At 42.4% G+C, this 25071-nt stretch overlaps 1 protein-coding gene across 4 annotated transcripts in view; it reads right to left on the bottom strand.

The window, feature by feature from the left end:
- Positions 1 to 25071, bottom strand: part of NYAP2 (neuronal tyrosine-phosphorylated phosphoinositide-3-kinase adaptor 2) — a 136279-nt gene that overhangs the window by 46169 nt on the left and 65039 nt on the right. For all 4 annotated transcript variants that reach the window (XM_040074244.2, XM_040074243.2, XM_040074246.2 and 1 more), the window contains one exon: positions 7514 to 8611. In XM_040074244.2, coding sequence (XP_039930178.1) covers positions 7514 to 8611 — 1098 coding nt within the window. The remainder of the gene's footprint in view (positions 1 to 7513; positions 8612 to 25071) is intronic.

The following is a 25071-nucleotide window of genomic DNA, read 5'->3' as shown; positions in this document are numbered from 1 at the left end:
GTCTGTGCCAACTTCCTGAGTGGAGGAAACATAAATAACCCTGCCCCATTCTATTAAATCAAACTACTTCCATTCCTGTCCTCTTTTTTTCCCTTAGTTCCTTCACAATAGGACCTGATGCCTTACACTGACACCACATCCCCTGAAAAAACCACAGTGGGAAATTTTAAGAAAATGTACTTAGCAGTTTTGTTGAAGTCAATATATGCTTATGGAAAACATCACCAGATTAAGTATTTCTTGCCATTAAGATTGAGCACCCATAAGTTGGTCATAAATTGTGGTGTGGTCCTGCTTGAAACAGAAAGGCAATAAACTCTCCAGTTCAGCGTCGTGCTGTATCACTGCACCATTTTGAATACAAGCTGTTCTAGTCACAAAGGACACATTTATTTTCTTGAAGCCAGAGACACAGATGGTATAAACTGGAGTACCTCTCCCAGTTTCAAATAAAAAGTGGTGATTTATAAGTGCTGAGGATTTGGTCTAAAGGTCAAGATATTTCTCTGGCTTAGAAAGCTCTGTTCAGGGGAGTGGGGAAAATCAATGGCACTTAAAACTGAGTACCTATTATCATTATCCCCATCCTTAAGTGCAGCACATGTTCCTTTGCTTATTTACCATATAGTGAACTGGGTGTCAGTAAGTGAATTTAAGGCATTTTTCACCCTCCATTTTTAACAACTTTCAGACGTCTCACATCTTACTGTACATTAAACACAAAGAGAATGTCTTTATAATTTCTTTATCTGAAACCATCTTTTTACTTGAAATATAACAGAGAGAGAATAGCTTTATCTTTTTTTCTTTTTCACCCCTTATAAATTTATTTCTTCTTTAGAAAGAGAAATTTTATCAAGCAGTCAAGGAATATAAACAGAAGGAATACATAAATCTGTATACTATACATCAATCAGAGACAGCAGCTGTTTCCAGAAAAACCTGAGCAATTATTTATGAAATTATGTCTTCTTGAATGCTTCTGCATAACCTCAGAATCCCGTGAGGGCCTGATTTCCTGATGAGCCTAAATTGCTGAATTAGAAGTGGAGACAATGCCATGGTACCAATTAGCAAAAGTACTGCATATCGCCTCAAAATGCTTCTTTTTGGTTTTAATAACTGCATCTAACAAAGACATTCCTTCATCCTAAGCATGGAAGAACATCCCACCATCAATGACTTGAATGACTAAATGCCCTTAAAATGTCCATGCTCTCTTTTGTGTGAAAGCAGCAAGACAATAAACACAGCATGCATTTCAATCAAGGAACAGGTGTCCATTCATTTATCCATTTGTCTACAAGTTCTTAAATCTGACATTACCCTTGGTGCTGAGGAAGAATGGAATTACTGTCCTGCAATGCAAATTGGGGCAGTGATGCTGGAGCTGTGGCAGAGAATTACCATGCTGGGATGTGCCAGGTGCCACAGGACTCCCATAGGTGCTTCTACACATTTCTGCTTTGCACTTTTGCTCTGCAGCTCACTACTTCCCCTTTAGACTAAACAAGCCCAGGTGAAATGATGTTTTCCTGCCTTTTGTGGGCTTAACTGAAACACCATACTGACACATGATTTTTGTTTCCAATTATTGTCTGTGATTACTAATTGGGGAACATATGTCAGCTTCAACAAGAGTCACAGCTGGCCAGATTAGCTGATCAAGCCCAAAATACTTAGTCCAGTGCACACCTTCCTTTGCTACAGATCTAAGTAAGGACTGCTGTGGAAGGACAACAGCAGGCATGGCTGAAGCAGCACTCAAGACCATCAAACTTAGAAGTGAATCTTGTATTTTCCCAGAAATTTGGCTCCTGAAGGATGCTGACCACATCCCCCATGAGGACACTTCAGGCATTTTCAGTGCTGTCCCACCACATGGCACAGCCCCCAACAGACCCATCCCTCAGGGGAGGACACAGCTGGAGAGACCCAGGTGACCCTGGCAGATCAAGACCTCTGTGGGTGCAGGTGTCCACAGCTCTTGCTCCAAATATGCACTCACAAGCAAATGCCTGCAGAAAGAATTTCTGATGCTGCTACTCCTTGGCTTGCTGGTATCTTGGTATATTGGAATAGATGTAGCAATGTAGCCCTCTTGGGGTTTAACTAAATTGGATTAACTGTGGTAAGATCATATCCTTCCAGGGGTGGACGAATGTCACTCTCTTCAAAGCTGGTGTTCTCTTTACCTTTTCCTCTGGCACTTTCCCCCGCTCCCACCAAGTGTTTGCTTTCAGACCTACTTTCAGGACTGTCAAATGAGATGTGACTGTTTTGATCACCTCATTAAATCCCACACATATCATGGCTCATCAGATAACAAAAGCTTACTATTAGGGAAATGGATCCTTCTTCAGTGAGGGAGAGATTAGTACACCTCTGGCTCAAAGGTTCAGGAATAACTGAAGAGCTGTAGCTGTCTCATTAGACTCAATATAACATTCATACTGCATAGAATCAATTACTACAATGCAAGAAAAGGAACAGAGAATTAGGCTGACCTCCCTTTAGATAAAAGTATGGAAAAAATGTTAACCTAGAGGTTAGAAATCAGATAGACATTCAAATTTTAGTCTCTAATGCTGACTCAGCTCTGCAGTTGAGCAATGGATGTAGTGAAGTATCTATAATGGTTTTTATGGCCAGTGTCATCTTGCAGGCAAGTTTTCCTCTTCAGGACAACAGAGGCTGAGCAGGTGTGCAGATGAGAAGGCATGCACACAATGTCATCCCAATCCTGCCCTCCTTAGGCCAACATTTCTCATCCTAACTCTGTTAGAAATACATCAACTGAAATCCTGCCCTATGGCCCTCATTCTGCACTTAATGCATGAAGGTAGAGGTTAAATGGGCCCACGTGGGGTGAATTTTCACTCGATGCATCTCCCAAACTCTGTTCTCCATCACACTGTTCAATCTCACAGGGAACCCAAAGCTGACTGAGAAACATAAAATGACCTGGATTAGAAGGGACCTTAAAAATCATCTCGTTTCAACCTTCCTGCTGCAGACAGGGATGATATTCCCTAGATCAGGTTGCTCAGGGTCCCATCCAATCTGACCTTGGGCACTGCCAGGCATAAAGCATCCAATACTTCTCTGGGATTTCCAGCTTCCTGGAAAGTAGCAGCATTAAAAGAAAAAAAAGGTAAACAAATTTCTACTCTAAGTCTTAGCTGCATGAAATCAGCCTAAACACCTTTTTAACAACTGAACTGCTTCAGCATCTCTCTCTTTCCTCACACTATTTGATATGTTTAGATTCTTAATTCAGTACCAACCAGGAACAGGAAATGTTAATCATTATCCCAATTTTCAATCACTAGAACTGATTTTTCAAAGCAGCACGTTCACAAATTTCCTCCCTTTATGTAACTCGAAGCTGAAGAGTGAAACGCCATGTAGGCAAACACCAAAGCAGCTCTGAAGCCCTGAAAAGCAACTTAGGAAAACAAAAAAGGAGCTCATCCTGAGCTGCTGTGCATCACTTGTTCTGACCTCACACCTTGTGCTCCTCCAGAGTCAGAGCACACAGCTGAGGTCACTGCTCTCTTGTGCAGATCATTGGGGTGGATGTCTGCAATAATCGCTCAAAACCGGCATGCAGTTCCCAGGAAACTGTGAGGAAACAGACGCCTTAACAAATGGAAACAATCAACGTACAGAAAGAAAGGTTGGTCCTGACAAGGATTTACAGGACTATCTCACAAAGAAAGCCTTGGAGCCACACACAGCCCGACAGGCAGTGCAGTGCAGATGCATGGCAGCCTCCGTTCTGCCCTGCAGGACATGGGTATGCCTGAGCACATGACTCCAGTGCTAGTTCCTCATGGAATACAATGTGTTTCTATGGTGTAGAGATGACAGAAGCAGCAAATACAGCTCCAGCAAAACTTCAGACCGTCCCCTTCCTCCCTCTCCATAAATTCCTCTTTACTGAAGGACTGGGGTAGCACTGACACTCTGTGCAGTGACAACAAAGGCACCGTGTGGTTCCACACAGCTGGATCGAGTGGCCTCACTTCAACACCTTCCAGCTGCTTCAGAAAAGGGCACAGTGCAGCAGCCCGAGGGTGCCTTGCAGTGTTGGCACCCTTTAAATAGTTTCCCCTCTAACCTCTGAGGATTGTCATGGTATTTCACAGGGGACTGCCAAGTGTTAAGGCACACTGCCATGTTATCCCACAAAAACACAGAAAGGACTAAGGAACAGTCAGTGACAATTCATAATATTTATCTTTTCCACTCTTTCATGTTCTTCATGTTCTACACCTTTCTTCAGTTTTCTGTAGGTGTGTCTCCATATTTTTGCATTTTTTTTCATAATGTTCCACCAATTTTTTTCATTTCTGATTTGGCCTTACAATTTACTTTTCTTGGTTATTTTCTCCCCACTTTCATAATTGCCTGTAATACATATTTAAGATATTAAGAGCATACAAAAGGGTTTTTAGAAAACAGAACAATAATTTGGCTGCTTATAAAATCCAGACTGGCACATCACAGCTGAAGCCAGTGGATGGTGAGTATGTTCATCAATGTTTGGAGCTTCAATGGAAGCTCATATCCTCAGAAAATGAGAAAGTTGCTCGAGATGCAGTCAGAATAATTTCATATTTTAGAAGCAAATATTCTTAATTTCCTAGCATGATTTTGTAAGAGTCATATACCTTAGCTTTTGTATGTTTATTATCCTCTAGATTATAGAAACCTTCCTGTTTACTGAGAACAAATTACCCTGACAGTCCCAGTTAGTCCCGCTCTGCATTTTTGCTCTCCCACTTCTTCAAACAAACAACCCAGAACGGTGCGGGTGCTTTAGGCTTCCAGAGTGATTTGCAGGATCAAGGTTTCTTTAACACATCAGATGAGTGGCCCATCCTCCCCTGTCTATCATTGTGTAAATCATGACATGTAAATGTGGCAGTCTGGTCAAATGCCATGTTCAAGTCTCCCAATTGAGATTCTTTGTGGAGGATCATTTCAATGTAGAATTGAAAGACACAAAATGCCAGACTTGTATGTGTTTTCTATAAATCTTTGAGTGTCTTCTACCTCTGCAAAATCTGAATACAAACCTGATTCTTGCTCAGGGTAGTAACCCCACGGGATTAAGTCATACTGTAAATACCAGACAAATTACAATCGGATTAGATGGGCAGTCTGTTCATTTGCTCAGCAAAGCTGCACTCCAGAGTCTTTTCACCACCGGTGTCTATTTATAACATGATTGTGTTTTTCTTAAGTAAATGAACACAATTTCAATTTCATCTCTCTCTTGTTTTTACCACTTGTAGCCAATAAGCAGCATATTTCTACTTAAGGAGCAAAGAAAGTGCTCCTTGATGCCAACAAGGCTGTTCTTGGTACAGATCTACAGGGCAAGATTTAGTTTAAATTTATCAGTGAAAAGTCCTTTGAAAGTTTTGTATTCAATGTCAGTCAAGTAGAATATAGCAAATATATTCTGGAGATAGGTATGAAACAGCAGCACAGACATGCTGAAATTTCCCAGGATTTGCAATATTCATGGCAGGAATTTCTCCAGGTTCCAAACTTGCTTACACTGGTGAGCGTACAAGCCTCACTGGGTAGAACTACACTGCATGGAATTTACAAGGGATTTCTGCTCACTTATGAGCAGAAGCATATTTAATAATGTTCAGTATTACCTGCCAAAATCTCCCTAGCATTTCACTAAAATTATCTGTAAATGTCACATCACATCCTTCATAATTGTTCCCAATTACAAGAATCATCTTTCCTTTTAGATACAAACTTGCTTCCATCCAGCACAAAAATCCGGTGTTACTGTAGTTTTACTACTGCAATCAATTAATGAAACCCTCCTGAATCATGGAGCTGAGACTGTCCTAATACAGAATTCATGACTACAGGCTGTGAAAACACTAAAGGCAAATCAAGCAAACTGCTGCGCCAAACAGTATTCTCAGCATCTTGCTAAGTCTATTCTCACCTTCACCTTCTGATTGCAGAGCTGTTATTCCTGATGTGCACAGAGATAAATAAGAATAATACAGAGGCTGGAGAAGTGGAGCCAATAAGTCTGGAGAGATGAGTTGTAGGCTAAGCTAACACATTGCCACCAAGCTTCTCCATTCTTACACACAGGCATGTCCTCACTCAGCTGCAGAGGTGCAAGGCAGTCAACTCTGCCCTGGAAACCCAGAGGGGGTGTCCTGCTGAGCACCCTGGGCATGCCCCAAAGTGCTGTGACCACACTGCCACGAGTGACATAACACAACCAGAGTGGCACAAACACCACCAGAAACACAGTGTGGAATTCACTTCCCTTATGTAGTGATACAGTAGCCTGGAAAACAGAACACTCTTTTATCAAGTATAAACTCGTGCAGTTTATCACACGATATTGAATATGTTGGAGCTGCATAATATAGTACCTACACAAATATGAGATCAGCTTCTCTCCAAAGACTGCCTTTTCATTAGCAGGTGTCAACAATTCAAAATCATAAAAAGATTTTACAGAAGTGGAGGAGAAAGCATTCCAAGTCTGCTTTGCACTGAGACAGGAGGTATAAGAACAACCACTGGAGGACACCCACTGAACAGGAGCATTTTCACAACAGAAATACTGGTGCCAGGTACTGCTTTCACAGTGTGACTCCTGTTGATTTCAAAAGGAGTTTCCATATTTCACTAGCTCAGAAGTACACAGTGTACATGGAGTAAACCTGAATGCATATGGAACATTGATTTTATGACACAGCTTATGACAAGTCAATATTGGCTTCAGGTTTTCCTGCACAGAGTCCCTCTGTGCATTTCCTCCTGTGTGGGTTTAAGGGTTATGTGCATTATAGTTATGTCGGTTTTCTGATCAATTCACAGCACAACCTTCCTACCAGTCACACCAGTCCAGCTGAAAGAGATATTCCATGGCACAGCATGGAAGGAGAGGAATGGTTTACACAGAATCACAGAATCATTTAGGTTGAAAAAGCCCACCAAGAGCATCACTCTTAACCTTTGTCCCAAGCTTAACCAAGGTGAAGCTGATACCTCTGGCTGCCATCATATTTTCCAGGATTTCTGGCCAAGTTAAGAGCTGTAAGTGGATCTTTGCAAATCAACTTCAACAGCTACTGTTTGGTTATTTTGCTACAAGCTGCTTACTGTCTTCGCATCCATCAAGAAAGGAAGGATATGACAAGGTGGAAAGACCCCAACCTCACATGGAGCCTTTACAGCTGAGGAAAAATTAGTGAGAACTGACTCTTTTTGCAAGACCAAGCCATGAATTGTACTTCTAAGTGCGGTATGCATACTTGAAAATCTTAGAAATATAACAATATGAAGACTAAAGCAATTTTACCAATAATAATTTTTCTTTCCATTACCCTAAATTTCTATAAGAAATCCAGAATTCAAATTGTTATTTAATTTTTGCAAGCATTTTGATCTAGTAAAGTACAGTAGCAGATATTATTACACAATGATGAGGTAAAATACATCAAGGACTTACTTTCTGCAGGTTCCTTAGATCTTCTGCCACTGGAGGATTTCCTCAGGAGACTTCGTCCTGAGGTGAAGAGGCTGGTTAGTTCCTCCAGAGGACTGGTGGGTGTCCGAGAACGGGAACTGCTCTGAGATGATGACCCGTAGGTGCTGACAGAGACACTGACCATCTTTCCTCCTTCTTGCAATGTGTTTCTGGCTGTAGAATGAGGCACTGATGGAGAGCTTCTTGAGAGACTTCCTGAATGTACAGAGTCATAAGGTGGAGGTCTTTTGAGGCTTAAGGGGGTAAGAGACCTACCCATACTGACAGGAGAAGGTGAGGCAGAGTGACTTTTAGGATAACCGTGTGGAGACTGTGTTCTGTATAAGGTAGAAGGATGAGGAGGTGAGGAGGTGTGTCCAGGGGTGCTAGTTCCATGAGATACTGTCTGGTCTTTCTCCAGTTTTTGATGGCCTGGTGTATGAGGTGGCAGTGAAGATGGAGAAGCTCCAGCTTGCTGTTTGATGTAAGACACATTTTCTAAGACGGGAAGCTTTGTGACCTCTAGTGGAGTTAGAGGAGACTCGTCAGAATTCGGGGAACACTGCACTGGTGCTGGTGGGAACACCAGCAGTGGAGGTCTGTGAGAAAGCAGGTTTGGAAATGGCGGGGGTATGTCACAAAGCAAGCCCTTGGGAGTTGATGGCACTGAAGACTTGGTGAAATCTAGGTCAGGCACTGTGGGAGTAGCACACTGAGAAGAACAAGTGTGATGGTCATATTCACATTGACATTTTGAATCTTGGCCTACGTCATCAAATATAGGGTATTTCATCTCCTCATAGACAGCTTCGCTTTGGTCATCCTCATCTTTTTTGAAGTCTCTGAGAATATTCCCAACCATTTCAATGTAAACAGGCTCTTCTTCCTCTGTGTCTGGAGCAGGACTGCTGACCTGTGAGAGTGAAGCGTCCCTAGTGAGGGTCGTCTTCATAGGGCCATGCTTTTTGATATAGGTTTCATCAAAAGATGTGCTTAGCTGAGTGTTTGGGTTTCGTTTCGGCTTAGGAGGTGGAATCTTCTTTGTGTACTCATCACTGTGAGGTCTTGGTTTGGCTGACACTGGAAACAGAACAGAACATAAACTAGTCAGAGGCCTGTAACACACTTTGTCAACCATAGGGTGTCTGTTACAGTGTCATAATTCTGGAACAGATTTCCTGGGACCAGCTTGTTGCTGGTTTTCTCTGGTATTCCATCTATAGAACACTATAAAAATAACACTCAATTCATAACACTCCTAGACTACCCCCAGAATGCTTTGACGCCCCAGGATTAAGTAACTAGTGAGCACTTCCCTTCCTCCGAGACATCTGTTCTTTCCCAAACTCTTTGGGACAGGGGACTTTCCATTTTTAAATATTATGCTTTTCAAATATCACTGTGGGATTTTAAAGACCCATAGAGTTGCCAGTGACATAACACTGAATACCAAAATGAACTCCTTTTGGCTCTAAGGGAACAGTTAAGGTCCTGGACAGTCATACCGGAATGACAGTGAGGTAACTCTGCAGTGACAAAGTGATGAACCAAGACCTTTTTATTTATAGTAACTTCTTGCATAAAGCACAATTGTCTCAGCACTATCTGAGAAGGAAAATACTCATGTACAAACTGTAAAATCTGCTGTTGAGATAATCCTAGTGATTTATCTGGACTTCATTCTATTGTCAGAATCTCATGAATCTCTTCACGAGATCTCTGTGAAGTCAAAGAATAACAAAGTATCTGACAGATCTGGATTCTTTCCACACTGGTTATTTATAGAAACCTTGTCTTTGAAATTACAAATCAAAACATTGTGATGAAATTCATTTGTAATGAGAGGTCAAGGGTTTCTTGGAAATTGACATTTATGAATTAAACAATAAAGAAACTTGTGCAAATTGCGTTTTGTTCACTTTGCATAAAGAGCTAATAAAACATCTCATTAAATGTTAGGGTTGATAAAATGCCACATTAAATGTTTAAGTGAAGTCAGGTTTTAGCCTAAGCAGACTCAAAACACTTGTCCAGAAACAAAATTTATCACATGAACTAAACCTCATTGGTAAGATCCCCAGTTCAAACAAATAAACACACAGAGTTAAACTAGTGGCCAGGTTAGAATGGCAGCTTTCCCACCTTTCCAAATTTTGCTGCTCCTTTTAATTCACTACTACACATCTCTCAGTTTGAACTCAATGCTCAGAGAAATTTTCAGACACCTTCTGCTGACCCATCAGCAAACAGCCAACAAAAGTCTGATGCTAAAACAGGCAGGCAGCACCCATGGATTTGAAACCCCTCTTCTAGAAACAGCTGTAAACATATTCCCAAAGCCAGCAGTGAGGCAGTGCTCTGCCAGCTCAGACAGTAGTTTGAGTCTGGGAGGATGCTGGCTCAGAGCTGGAAGACACCTGCATTAAAGCACCTTACTAACGTGGTTTGGCCACTATCAGGGGAGGATTCAAACAGTGTTATCCCTTTGTCACACTCGTGCTTTGATCTGCTAAATAACTTCTGTTCAATTCCCACAGGTGTAGCAGTAAAGGCAGATGATAAAGAAGTTTTGATGAGGAATAAGGAGCTGTGAATATGTGCATATACAAAGTAATGAGACCACTCTTTGCTAACAGCATTGATTTTAGCTTAACACATAACTAAGGTACAACAAAGTAAAAAGCAAAAGAAACCATTCCAGAATTAAAAGGGGAAAAAACACAAGACTCAAAAAATGATATTATCCTTTCATGATTGTTCCAATTAATGTGTTCCCCTTTGCAGCAAGCTAGGGACATGCAAAAGCTACCACAGATAAGAGTGTTTGGTAGCTTGATAGTTTTTCACTTTGTGGATATATTCTAATGCATTTTAAATCTGTCTTTTTAATTAATCCAAATTAATTTTCTTGACTGTATTAGGCTAGACATTTGGGAATAAGATGTAGGCTACCAGAATCATTTGGGCTTTGCTGAAAATATTACTTGTGATGTATTTGACAATACTAGCAGATTTTTCTTGCCTGCTTCCAGCTAAATCCCTATTTCATTTCTGTTTAGCATCTTATTTGTATATTATGTTTTTATATATTCTACTAGCATAAACCTGATCTCAGTCCCCTCTCCAGTCTCTGTTAATCTGATTTACAACCCTGTCAAAAGCAATCTTACTCAGATTGCTGTCATTAAAATGAAGGGACAGTCAATGAAACTGGCACAAACTGCCTGATCATTTGTGAACATGTTGTATGTGACCTGAACTCTACTCCAGTTACGTTTGAAAATCCTGTATTTTGTAAACACATGCCTCTCACAGTCTTCAGTTCCCAGTGCATCACACAGCCATCACTAATGGATACCTGAGAAAGGAGCATTTCCTGCTCCTCTGCTTCCTCAGATCCTTGTTCCCAGGGCTGCTTTTTACATCTTCAGTGCCCCAGGTGTCACACTGAGAGTGTGCTCTTACAGCCACAACTTTGATATCTTTATCTGGATGGACGTTACTGATGGACAAAGTAATCAAAAGCTGAGTTACTCTTGTGCTGTGGTCATTCAAGGCTAAGGTTAACTGATATTTTTTCTAAAACCAGCCAAAAGTTGTCAAAAGTACTGTGTTTTTAAATTGCTAGGAAAAGCATATTTTTCTCTTCCCTCATTCCATTTTCACAATTTTTATCCAGCCGAAGAGGTCCTGTTACATGGTCTAAACCCATCCCTGGGTGTTGGAGTTCCTGTATACAACATCCACAGGTTATCACATTGTAAACGAGGAAATGAGAAAAGGTCAAGGGAAAATGATTGACATTCTGCCATCTAGTCTTGTATTTTTGCATGGGTTGAGATTAAGTACCACAATGACACACACATCTGCCATTGCATGATATGTAGCATTAGCCTACAATATATGGTGACATTATCAACAAAAAGGTCAAATGACCCAGTTTTGCTGTATGAGACAGGGTAAAACATGACAAGGTGATTTACTTTCTATTTGCTATTTAAAGCATTTTTCCTCTGCTGTAGTGTACTTTACTAAACCATCTATTTCCAGGAGGTGGTGTGTTACTGAGATATTTCTGCCTTCATGACAAAATTTCAAACCAAAATTTTGAACTAAACTGTTTAAATATTTTCAAACCTTAAAAGGTACTTCCTATATGCTGCACAGAGCATGAACATTTCCTGCTATAAGACTCCCTAGAGAAAATACACAGGTAAATGGATAGAGTTAATGATAAAGAAAGTTTTTTATCATTACTAGGAACAGAGAATCTGTTCACATCCACTAGGAACTCTTTCAGCTGCAGGAGGACATTCAGGAGGCAAACTGAATTATTTTTAAGATGGCTATGGCACAAGACACAAATTTATTTAAGTGGTTTCTACTCTGAAACACAGCTCCCTGGCAAGGGCCTAACTCTACAGCACACTGTTAATGGAATATGGATCATGGACTCCAGCTCCAGCCCAGAACAATGGAGAACTGTTGCTGTTACTACAGCAATCCTGCAGCTAACCAGAGCTGTGCTCTATTACAGACACACAAACACAAGAGCCCCAGGCCCGTGAGGACTCTGAGCACATGGCAGGTGCTCAGGGGATGATGCTCAGCACCTGCTCTGTGGTCCTCTGTCCCCACTGGAGCTGCCCCAGCTGTGGGAGCTCTGAATGCCGTGTCAGCAGCTCCTTGTCTGCACCAGAACCACCCAAACCCACAGCTGATAGACTGGAGGCACAAGGATCCTTGTGAACAAGAGCGAAGTGCCCAGAGTTCCCACTGCTTGGGAAGGACTTCTCCATGTTTAGCAGGGCACTCCTTCCAAAAAACCACCTGGCTCCAACAAACGTAAAGGGAAACAAGAGAGGAAGCTCTAGCAACTCTAGGTCTCATCTCAAAGCAAGGAGCACAATGCTTAAAATAGCCTCATGGAGACCCTACTGAATCAGGAGAATATGACATTTATGAAATGAGATATTTGTAGCGCAAAGGTTATGCATAGCTTTCAGACATGCCCAGACAATCTCCCTTTCATGGTTTATTTTGGAAACAGAGAATTCTACTGGTACTATCATTCTAAAGGGGTTTTTTTTTAATTATTCTTTAAGGAGAGACTGAATTATGAAAACATGTTGTCAGATTGTTGCTTATTATTTGCTCATTGTATAAGGAATGAGTGAAAACATCTAAAAAAAAAAAAATTTGCTATTTTATATTGTCCTTTAGGTATTTTCCAGCTTTTGCATTCCACAGGCCAACCCAGTGAATTGTTCTGACCATGGCAACAAACAGAAAAAAAACAATAAAACAAATAAGAAAACTGTTCCCTTTCAGTTTCTACAAGAGGCTATAGATGCAATGAAGGAATGATTTGGGGCCTAAAATTTTCTAAAATTCTTAAAAATGTGGCTTTAACTGCAGAAGGAATTAAATCTTGTTGTATTTTGGGGGGTACCTCTATCAAAAAGAGCCTCCAGGAGTGAAAGGAAATAGAATTTCTTTAATTAAACTCTGAATGTGCTGGATACTGAATCACAGATGCACAGATTCTGATTCATATCACATGATTCTTCTAAAGAGAACATCCAGCTTTAGGGCAGTACAGAGCCTTTAGATACATGTGCAAGCTCAAGACGATGAACAAGCAGTTCATTTCATTAATGCCGGTGGGGTTGCTTGCACAGGATCTTAAGTGCATTTGTGCACCAGGGCTTATATTGGGTTAGATTTCATTATCTCTGTAGATGAAGTTTGAATAGTCTTAGTGAAACTGATTTTTGAAAGGCACGGTTGTCTGAACTGTGCAAAAGATTGACACTCAGGAGACCTGAGTTTAATTCATCTCTTTTCACAGGCCGTGGGGCTTCACCTATCATTTTACCTCCTAATGCCACCTTTCAATATTTCTCTTCTGCCACGTTAGGCTCTAAGGTATTTCACATGAGAGTTTTATTTTATTTGTTTATATCAAAACTTGCAAAGGGATTCCTATCATTGGAAAGCAACAGTAGAAAACAAACAAACAAACAAACAAACAAAATGTAGTTAATGGAGACACGCAGTGTTGAACATGCATCTTTTCTTCTCCAAGAACTATTTGAAGGCAAATATTCCTACACTGTGAACAGCCATAAAATATACAAACACAAAGATGCATCTTAGCAAGTGATTATTGAAACATCAACAACAGTTTGAGGTAACACTAAAGAATATATTTCTCTCAAGAAAAAGTTCTGGCTCTCAAAACAGCATTGTCCTCATGGACACAAGGCCCTTCCCTGCAGGTTACCTCCTCCTTTCCTAAAAGATGCTCTAAAAGAAGGGAAGTGCATGGGAAGAATAAAAGGACCATCTAATTAATTCAAACAGGCAATAGGTGGTTTCAGCACAATGGTTTCAAGCAGTACATATTTCTTCCCCCTCCTGAATCTATTAGCTCTTAGTGGAAATTATTTGGACATTTAAAGAGGACAAAACTATACTGAAAATTAAAGGACTAAAAGCCAGAGTAATAAAATAATACTGACATGCTACTTGTATGTCTCAAGGCTATGATTAAGGATACTCCCTCAAAAGTATTCAGGTCCCTTTATTTTGGCTATGACTTCTTTTGGCTTTTAAAATGATTGATTTCTGCTCTAATTCAAAGTGGTGGAGAGCATGTGACTCTGGGAGCGATACTCCAGGATGAAACATCAGCACAACAGAGAGCAGAATCAGGGCCTGCAGGTAAATCCAGGGCTGCACTGCTCCAGCAGCCCAAGCAGTGCAGCGGACAGACACCGAGGTTGGAGATATTCTGCTCCCAGGTTCAGCTCAGGGCTGTGTATCTGGGCCACAAAACTGAACTCCCAGCCCCAACACCACAGCCCCTTACACTCTGCATACGCCGAGGTTGCCATACCTTCCTGAGGCTCACGAAAGCCAGCCCAGGCACCATTGCCTTGCTGCCAGAGCCTCCTCCCAGCACTGCAGGGGCTGCCAGTCCTTTGCTCTGCTGCATCAAGACAAGGGCAGACCCAAAGGTGCCAGGACATGTCAAATCCTTTGTAGTATCAGCACAGTGCAGAGTCCCTACCCAAACTGCCACGTTCCAGAGCAGACTGACTTCCAGGTTTTCTCCCCACAGCCTTCACTTCTCTGTACTTTCACCTTGCCAATTACCCTTTCCTACAGTGCAAAAGTCTCCAAAAACTCACAAAAAATTACAAAATTTATGTCTCCTCCTGAATGCCCAGCTCTTCTATATTTTGAACTTCACATCCTTTTCTTTTTAAAGAATGATTAATTGATGTCCCTAATTTTTCCACATAACATTGAGTAGGCAAAGGGAAAAAAAAAAAAGGGGTATTTGGAAAATAATTACAAATTATTTGCAATCATGTTATTCTGTACTATTGACTGAAGCTAAAAGTTAATGTCAGTTGGCACAGGCCTGGTAAGGCAGAAAAAGCAAGGCTTTAGATAACTAAGGAAAGAATAGTCAATTTGAATTATCCTCCTTCTACAGGAAAACTGATATGCTGAGTGCAAATGAAAATCTCACAGTAACTTCTTTTAGGTTACTCTCTGGGTACCCATCTAGAAAAATATCCTTGAATTAATATGACTACACACAAGGTGCCAGATCTCTGGTATTACGTGGGTTTAAGTTATACAAGTTCCAGTGGAAGAGGCTGTGAGGACAGAGAGGTGGGAGAATTACTGGGGAAAGATCCTCATGCTGCCCACACATGTAACAAGTATTTTTGAAGTTCTGGTTCACTCTGAAGTCTGCAATATGCAAAACAGGTTTTGCAACCAGCGTTAAAGTGACAACAAAGATTTCTGTAACTCTATATACTCTGAAGGAAGTCTAGAGAAAGGCAATTGGTATGGAAATTTCTCTATCACAAGCATCATTAGTGAAGAAGGTACAAACAGAACTACTGATTCGTGAATGCAGACAAATTAATTTACAAAGTCTCTGTGCTTGTTTGTTGGTGTCTCTCATGCAGGAACCTGTATCGAGCTGGAGTACTGAGGGGTTAAGCATGTTCACAGCACAGTACAGTAACACAGCCACAGAGCAGAGACATCAGTAAAACCCTTCTGGTTTATAGCACCATTTATGGGGTCTTGTCATTGTGAAAATGAAACCTGAAGGGTTTGCTGGTTTACTGTGAATTAACAGCTATTGGTCTATTCTTATAGCTCCCCACAAACTGACTGCGCTTCACACGGAGAGCAATGGGTGACACCAGCCTTCCCCACCCCCCAGATCAGCATTTTTGTTGTGGTGCAGTTCTTATGTCACCCTGCACTAGCTGCCCCCTCTCTGCAGCTACCCTGTAGCTACTCCCTGACTATCACACAGAAGATGGTGATGCTTTGAGTCTCCACAGGCTGTGCCATGTCGATGGCTGCATTTCTGCTGGCCTGTAGAAAGAAAAGATTTCTCCTCTGTGCAGAAAAGGAAGCTTCTGGTGGTGTGTGAAGAGTTAAGTCCCATCAAGACATGTTTTAGACACCTACATCACATGAGCTTGGTGTGTAGAGGACATACTGATAGCAGTGAGTGTTTGAGGGCTGAGTTGCTCACTGCTGTTACCTGCTGCCCAAAGGCACTGAAGGACTCTGTGGTATCCTCTGTTGATGCTCCTGTAAACAGATGCAGACTCCAGGCTGAATGCAGCTCCTGGCTTCACAAGAACAACACTGCTATCGATCACTGTCTGTGACAGCTGAGGGCAACAATGTGGGAAACCATTTCCTGAACTTTCACAAACTTCTTGGAGGAGGTACAACGCACAGGCTCTGTGACCCAGTGCTCACAGAGACACTGAATGAAACAAAACCCTGCAAGACTTCCTGGCTCTGGGGGATTTCTGAAACCAGGACTTGCACCCAAATAGTGGACTCCAACATTATTTACTGCAGAAATGGTAAAGAAGGAAACCAAGCTAGAGCAAGAGCAAATGCTAAATGAAACAGTAAGTTTAACTTACCTACTTTATTTGTCTAGAAAAATAGTCTGTATTTGCTCACTTGATTTGTTGTTTTGGTTCACAAACAACCAGACCAGAACACTAGCAATTACTATATGCAAAGACTTGAATAATTTACCCAGAGATATGAGACTCCTCATTTTTCAGATCCTAAGCAATGCCTATCATCTATTTACAGCTATCATAAGTAGGTCAAATGCATTATTTGCTTATATAAGTAACAATGTGTTTGCCAAGCCTCTAAAATAATTGCAGCCCATTAAATCGAACTGGCAGGGCTACCAAGGTGGTACTGAGCTTGTGAGGACTTCAAGACAAGGTGTGCTGTGTCCAACTATTCCACAGGCACAGCAGCCCCACAGAGGCTCCTGTGCTTCCTTGGCACCTGCACCAGCCACCAGGAACCAACAGATTTCAGCCACCTGCTTTCCCCCAGACGTTCAGTGGGTTCTGCACACTCCTTTCCACTGGCTGACACATGCAGCAGGTCCTTCCACCACCGCTGAGCTCGCATTTCACAACAAAGCACAAGGTTGATGGCCAGGGTCAGATGAGTCATCACAGCAGGAGCAGCAGAAAGCAAATGAGCCACAAGGAACAAGAGTTCAGTGAAAGGGGCACTTTCCTTTACCAAAAGGACACCAGGTAACCCTGCAGAAGCGATTCCTGAGAGTTGTCACTGAACACTTTTGGGTGAATATGATGACAGCTGAAGTGGACAGAACACTGTCTAGCAGCTCAGAGGCAGGCAGCAGTGCCTGGAAATGTAACAGCAACAGCACTATGGTCAGAGGCTGAGTGGTATGAAATACTCACTGTAATCAGCTTTAGGAAAAATGCCTCCCAGCTATTAATTTTACTTCCATGTCCATAGGGGTGACTCCTCTCTCCTCAAATCTAAAGTGTTGACAAAATTACAGGCAGGCCACATTTTATCAGCTGTCTCATGCTCAGAGCTTCTCTGTGTGTCTGGCATTTATCATTTCATCCTGCATTTATTTGCAGATAGTGTAGTGAAACTAGTAGAGCCTGTAATAGTGTTGATCTACAAGGGTCAAGCAGCTGGGCCTAATCCCCATAAATTCACCTGGTATGACTGCAGTGGACAGTGCCATTTTGACAGTGTTTTGTGCAGTTCCAAACAAGTTTTAGGAGAAGCATCTCCTGTGTCAAATGTCAGGCTTGACCTCATTGTTCAACCCAAGAAGCAAGATGGAGAATGAAAAGGCAAAGATAGAGCAGAAAAAGGAAGGGGAGAGTAGAGGTTATTGCTATAACCTAGTGCTTACAGCCTGTTTCATTTTGTTTTTCAGAAGTGAAGCTCTGCAGGAGTTCATCCCCTCCACCGAGGCACTGTCTGTGGCGGAGCACAGCTCTCAGAACAGCCTGAGCTCTGTGGGGGTTGTTACCCACCATCTCCTGGGACTGTCTGTTCTGCAAACCCATGGCATTCAGCATTTCAGAGCTGCACCGTAATGGTAGCTCAGATTTTGCTGTACTTTTTCACACTCTGCAGCATCAGTGATACCAACAGGAAGCTGAAAAAGGAACTTGAGCAGTTCCTACACTGAGTGGCTGCTTGAAGTCTTTTTTTCCACAGTGACTGCCCTGAGTTCACAAATGAAACCCTGCCAGGTGTGTGGAACTTCACATTAGCATGGACAGTGTTTTTCACACATTCCCTTCTCCACCCAAAAGCCTCCATCTACAGTGCTGCTCACAAGAGCAGTGTCCCATCAGCTCAAGTTTTCAATGTGAGCAGAAACATACTCATCATAAGCTGATTGCAAATTACCTCACTAAACAAAGCTTTTGTCATCTATCTCTGTGTTACAAAGAAGGAATCTGTGACACTGAGAGACAAAGTGAAATGCTCAAGGTCATCTGAGCCAGTGGCTGTTCCTCCACTTACACCCCCGGGAGTTGCTTAGTATTATTTTACAGAAGTCTCCATTTGGCATAACACTTACTGACATACAAGCATGCATTTGCAGGACTGGGATCATATGACAATGAGTCACTGCAGATATCTGGCCACACCACCAGTAAAAATTAATTCACCTTTAACAGAAAATAATTTCAGAATCATAGAACATTTTGAAATTTCATGCCTTTGTTTGCAAACACTCATAATTAAGAAAATAAGTAGTAAGCTAGAGATATTATAAAGCTTTAGCATCCACACTAGTCCTATAGCTTCAAGTTTGTGATTGGCACACTTTGGTATGTTTGCTTTTTTAGTTGTGGATTTTTTCTTTTAATCAAAAGGTTACTTACCTTTTTCACCAAAATTCAAATATTAAGAGACTTCCACTGTCATAAGCAAAACCCTAACCATTGAAACTGAGACTTCTGGCACCACTCCAGTGATTCTAAGGCAAGGTTTATAGCCAGCCCATCCTTTGGTATTCAGCCGAGAGGAAATAGGAAAGAGGTCCATTTGTAATCCTGCATGGAGTGGAGAATGCCAGAAATCTCCTTAATCCCACACAGCGCTGTCAGGGACAACAACCCAAAGGCAATATTGCTGGTTCTTCCAGGCATGTTTATGCTCAGAGAGTCCTGTACTTGTAGCATTGGTTTTACCACTAAGCATAAGGGGGCTATAATTCTTCAATCGTGATATGCAAGAGGGCTGTGAATTTGAAGGTAGAATATTATTTATGATTATCTCTGAGAAATTATGGGAGCCATGGCAAATATTATACCACTGAACTGAGAATGGATATTAAGCTCTTGCTGATGCCAAGCACACCATGCTACAGATTTTTAATACCCACTTCTCAACCTTTCTTCACCATGAACTAGCAGCCAGCTACAAACCACATCTGACTTTAGGACATGCGATTCTCGTTTGACACGCCAGTGGTTCAAAGTTACGGCCGCTAAAATCAGCACCAAAATTATGCGTGCATTGTTTAATATTTTCCCCTCTTGCACCTGTGAAAAGCCCAGGCTGGCACCCCATTGCCTCCAGGCAAGTTGATGGCACTGCAAGGAGGAAGCTGCGCCCTGTGGAGCTGTCAGTGCCGCGCACGTTACCCCAGCACAGCAGGGTTTGCACACGGACGGACGGACGGACGAGCGTGAGGTGCCAAGCACAGTTGCAGCGTGTCAGGCATATGTTCCCTGATGTCTTCCAGCATTAAGCCAAGTGGAAGGGATGAAAGCAGCAAACCAGTGCACCAACCAAGACTACTATATTCAAAGAGTCATTAGAAAGAAACCACCGATGAAACAGAGGCTGGCTGTGACAGGATCTCACCTGGAGCTAGACTTGAATCTCTTGGGATGTGATTCTGTAAGCACTGTGCATTCCCAGTAAAGCCAACGTGAGTGCAGGGGGCACAAAATACTTTGAGAGCTCAGTCATGCTTCACTCCATGAGGATTTGTCTCATTTGGTTGTTAAAGTGAGAAGAGAATTAGGGCACCAGTTAAAAATAGGGTAAAGACAGAGAGCTGGAAATCCAATGTACTTGCTGTATCATAAAAAGTGCAGGTGTTCTGTAGTTTTTTTCTTTAATTCCAAATGAATTTTTCCAGACACATCCCTTATGACAGATCAGCTCTGAGAGTAAACAGGGGCTTTAGGATTTCAGTCTGATCCCTCAAGCCCTTACTCATTTGTCCACAATGCCTTTAACAGAAAAACATGCCAAAACCAGTATGCAAAACAGAAGTATAGTAGGAGTATTCTCAGATTGTTTTTTTACAGTTTCAGAGGCATTTCATTTTACTTAACAATTTGTGATGTGCTGTCAAAATAAGGCAAGAGAATTAACCTGGATTTTTCCTCCCCTCCTCTTCTGGCCTTGACTTCAGAGCCATTCAGTGAAGCAAAATAATGCAAGAATCTAGTATTTCATAGTATTTCAGCTCATGATATTTCAGTATTACGGTCCCCTGAGGTATAAACAAAACAAAAAAAATGAAACAAAGTCACAAATGTGATGACTTACAGTGACCTGCTGACAATGAATAGGTTTATTGATATTATAACCTTACAGTTACAGAGGGTCTATCAAGGCTGCAAATTTACCATGCAGTGAACAAGACCACCCACACTTTAGCTTTCTTCAGAGACTCCCTCTTCATTCTGGTCTTTCTGGCAGATTATTGATTCAGACACCTCAAAGATCACATCTGAAGTACTTCCAGGAGTGGGTTGGCTCTAAAAGCAGCCTAGTGACTTTCATATGGTGTGAAACCTGTGCTAATACTCTGTCCTAGATCTCAGGCATGAATAAGTGGTTCACATTTCCTTGCCTTCTTGGCATGTCCAGGGGCTACAGTGACCTGTACAGTCAGAGGAGAGCAGCCTGAGAAAATCTCCCACACAGTATGTCTGTGTTATGCCAGCACTGCTCTTAGGTCTGAGATGGTCCAGCTAATTCCAGGGCAGAATGATGTGATTTCACCAGCAGCTTGGAGCTGGGGTCGTGACTAGGCTTATAAACTCTCCTGAGCCCTGGAGCACTGGGGCTCAGAACTGAGAGTGCAGAAAAGCCCACATGCTCACAGCAGGAGTCACAAATGTTTAGCAGAGCTTGCTGGCCTCAGCTGAGGGCAGGCAGCTCCTCCTGGACTGGCTGCATTTGCAGTTAATCTGGTAAATCAGCAAAACACTCCCTGAACTCACATTATTAAGGCTTTTCCATTATCAAGAACATCACAGCTTCCATCACCCTTGAGAACTGAGCAATAGCAGTACTGCAGGGGAACTGCACAGTTAATTTTGGGCTTTTTTAACCCAGGTGCAGAGTCTCAGCAAATGAGCAACATCTTATCATGAAAAGAGCGAGGAGGAATATATAAAGCAGCTTTGTTAAATTAAGAAGAATAAAAAAAGTCACTAAGTACACAGGATAGACTAGCAGAACACAGCAAAAGTACCAAGTGCCAAGTCCTGGGCACTGTGTGATTCCCCAGTGGGTAACAGAGCTCCGTGTCTTTTACCACTGCCTGCTCTATTTTCTGTTCAGTGCTTGCAGCTTCCATTAACGTTAATGAGTATGCATATGTGCCTTGAGGGTAAGAACATACTCCCTCTGTGACTTCAAAACTTGTTTATAAATCCCTCCAAAAATCACATTGTGTTCATTGCTCTGCACAGAAAGCTATTATAACAGCTATAAGAGCTGCTATGTTTATTCCCTCCTTTCCCCTCGCCCTTGCTTATCTGAGGGATGAGGAAACAGACCTGGAGAGATGAAGGGCTGAAGGACGTGATGCAGGGAAGTAAACCAGCTCTGGAAGCTGCAATCTGAAAACTGACTTATTGCGGGGAGGGGCAAACTGAAATCTCAGCAAAAGCAGAGAAAACTAAATCCCAAAGTACTGAAAAACTATTCCCACCACCAACACCCCCAAAAGCAAAGCCTTTGAAAGTCTCTAAGCTATTAGATGCTAGAGAACAGACCAACATGTTTGCCATGTCCTACCTGCTTGAATGCAGGTCAGTGGGAACAAGCTGCTGGGCAGGGTCCTGACACAGTCAGGCCAGTGCTGTCCTCCACCCTCCTGATCCCTGGGGCAGCCAGGAGGCAGCGAGGGGAAGGGCTGAGCAAAGGGAAAGTCATGCCAAGGCTCCCTTAGGAGCTGCATGGCTCTAACACTGCTGAAGGCACCACAGGCATCCCCACGCCAGCTGGACACACTGGGCACACACATCTCTGGGGTCAGATGTGGTAAGTGAAAGCCAGCTCCACCCCACTCTACTGACAGCAAGGCTTGTGATTTCTGACTTTGCTGGCTTTGACTTTTCCCCTCATCAGTGCCAGCCCTTCTCCCGATGTGCACAGATTCCAACTAAGCTCTCTCGAGCCTCACAGGCTGCAAGGGATACAGTGCAGCATACAAACAATTATGGGTAAGACAGCATTGAGTTCAACAGTCAGATTAAGGTATGTGGAAGAAAACACATTGCTCTACACACAGTTCAATACCAGCTCACGTTATAACTACGTAGCTAATATGAACCAAGCTGCAGCTTCCACAGGGAAAACGCTGTGCTCAAAACACAGTGCAGGCTGCAGGAGAGAGGAAAATGAGCTGTAAAATACACAGTGCACAGTATGCAAGCACTGAGGCCCCTCAGGCACAATGACCCACTGTAGCTCAAACTGAGCACCTGGCCGAGGGGCCGTGCCCTGGGAGGATGTCCTGGAGCTGGAGCTCAGGAGGCAGCACATCCTTGTGCTGCTCTGCCATGCCGCCCTTCCTGTTCCCAGGCCCACGTCCTGGCACTGCAGCAGCACTGCAGCAGCACTGCAGGCCACAGTGACAAGCAGCCCTCGCAGCGAGGGAGCTCATGGCAAGAGCCGTGGCATGAGTCTGGTGCTCGCTGCACAGGGCTCAGACAGACTGCACAGCAGGATGCTGCTCGCCAGACCTGCCTCCCCACTCCTCTGCCACTGCTCCTGTCACGGGGTGCAGCAGCACTCGTGCCTCAGACACGTCCCTAAAACACTGCATTGTGCTGGGCTGTCATGTCAGCACGAGGCCAAGCACATAGCCCAGAGCAGGAGCATCTTAAACTGCGCACAGGTCAACCCACCAGAACTCATCTGTCAGTCCCTTTTGACCTGTTAGGTCTGAACAGGGCTCATTAATGAGAATTCTTCCCTCGGTAGGCATGGATGAAAAGATCTGGGAATAAGATCTGGCTATAAAGAAGGACATGTCATGGTTACTGCAGAGGACACTATTTCAAAGTTCAAGTTAAATACGTTATTCACTAAGGTAAGAAACAAAAGGAAACCAGCTCTATGTAAAACCAGCAAAAGTGTTAAATCCCTTTAATACAAACTCTGCTTAATGAGAGCGGCAAAAGCTCAAATTTACTATGAAGAGCCACCAGTCTAGCTGACAGAAAACTAGATTTATGATAGAGACCAGCTGGACTGAAAGCCCAGTTATAGTTACTGTAATTGCTTTTCTCCTGAGAAAAATTTTCCTTACAAGCTGCCCACCTTTAGAAATTGCTGAGCTCACTTCAAGGGCTTAGAAAGCAGCAGCAACAAGGATATCTTCTTTCCCAAGACATCTGGAAGGAAAACACTAAACAAATTGAGTGGGTTCAAGAGGTGGGTCCCCTGCAAGTATTTTCTCACATCAGAGGTGAGAGGTGTTTTCCTTTGGCATTGGCAGCAGCAGAATTACAACCATGAATAGCATTTTGAAAATGCCACCCTGAGTTTTAACTGATATCTGCGTGCACATATTTGTATGTACATGCAAGTATACAGAACCTGGGTCTCCATTACACGTGTATATTATACAGACATAAATTAAATTTTATAATTCAGTTATATATTTCATGTGTATTTCTTTATATAATGTAGGACTCAATACTACTAAGCAGAACTTTAACAAAAAACCCTTTCAAAATGCAGTTCACTAATATAATTTCATTTTTATTTGCACTGCAGCAGATCTGTAAACCTTTCCTGTAGACATGCAGTGATCATATCAAAAAACACTGCCTTAGGCTGGTTACATCAGCCAATTATACTCTTTTATTACTTCCTTTTTCTGTGAGATCGGGCACTGAAAATAAATCAATTAATTACACTCCTGCATTTTCTCAATAAAGAACCTTTCAGGATCGAGATTAGATATGCCTTCCACACTGAAATGTTATTTTAAATTACCCTTTTCAGTTCCCTTCTCACTTCCAACGTGTGATGCATGGGGCACAGCTCCATTTGTTTGCTGTTCCTACCAGAGTTTGAAAACTCTGAAGAAGAGACAACCCACATTTTTAAAAAACACTTTCTAGAAATCTGTCACGGAGGAGAAATGCATTGGGTGGAAGGCGTTCAGTGGGTGCATATGAGAGGCAGCCAGAAGAGTAAAAAAATGGAATATTAAAGCACAAGAAGGGACACAAAGTGTGGAAACACAGCAACAAAGCTAAAGTCAAGTTAAGGAGAAGGATGCCTTCAGGCTGGAGAGGGCTCTTCCAGGCAGAGCCAAGGTAGGCTGGGATGAACGAAACAAACCCCAGTGCTGCCACGCTGCTGCACATCGAGACAGGGCCAATACGTGTCACTGCAACTTAAGGGAAGATTCTCACACTCCCACAAATATGGGAGCCAGAGTATTCACAGGAAGAGTGCACAGAACCAGTGTGGGTGCACTGGTGCTATTTGTGCTTCAGGAAGAAAAGGTCCTTCAAGCTCCTGACCAAATTTCTCCTGCACCTTCTGCAGTAAAGTCAGACATATTCAAACCAATCTAATGTTGTGGCAGATATTATGATGGGATGGATTCAATATTTTGATTTCACCATAATCAAAAAGAGTATCAGTTACTATCAGTTTCTGCTTTTATTTGTATAAACAGGATCACTATCAAAAAGCAAAAGGTAAACATGTTTAATAAAAATGGGTGATGAGGCAGTCCCTGTTTGTCTAGAAAATGTAGCAAATTCCTCTGCAAAGTAGCCATAGGGTCAGACAATAGACATTATAGTCAGAATTATTCTGCACAGCCATAAAAAACTTAAGCTGGGAACAATTTTGTGACAACTCCTTTGTAGAGATTCCATGGT

The sequence above is a fragment of the Hirundo rustica genome, chromosome 10 (assembly GCF_015227805.2).
Source record: "Hirundo rustica isolate bHirRus1 chromosome 10, bHirRus1.pri.v3, whole genome shotgun sequence".
In the NCBI taxonomy this organism is placed as follows: domain Eukaryota; kingdom Metazoa; phylum Chordata; class Aves; order Passeriformes; family Hirundinidae; genus Hirundo; species Hirundo rustica.
The sequence above is the reverse complement of the archived record's forward strand: the minus strand, read 5'-3'. Positions and strand labels throughout refer to the sequence as shown.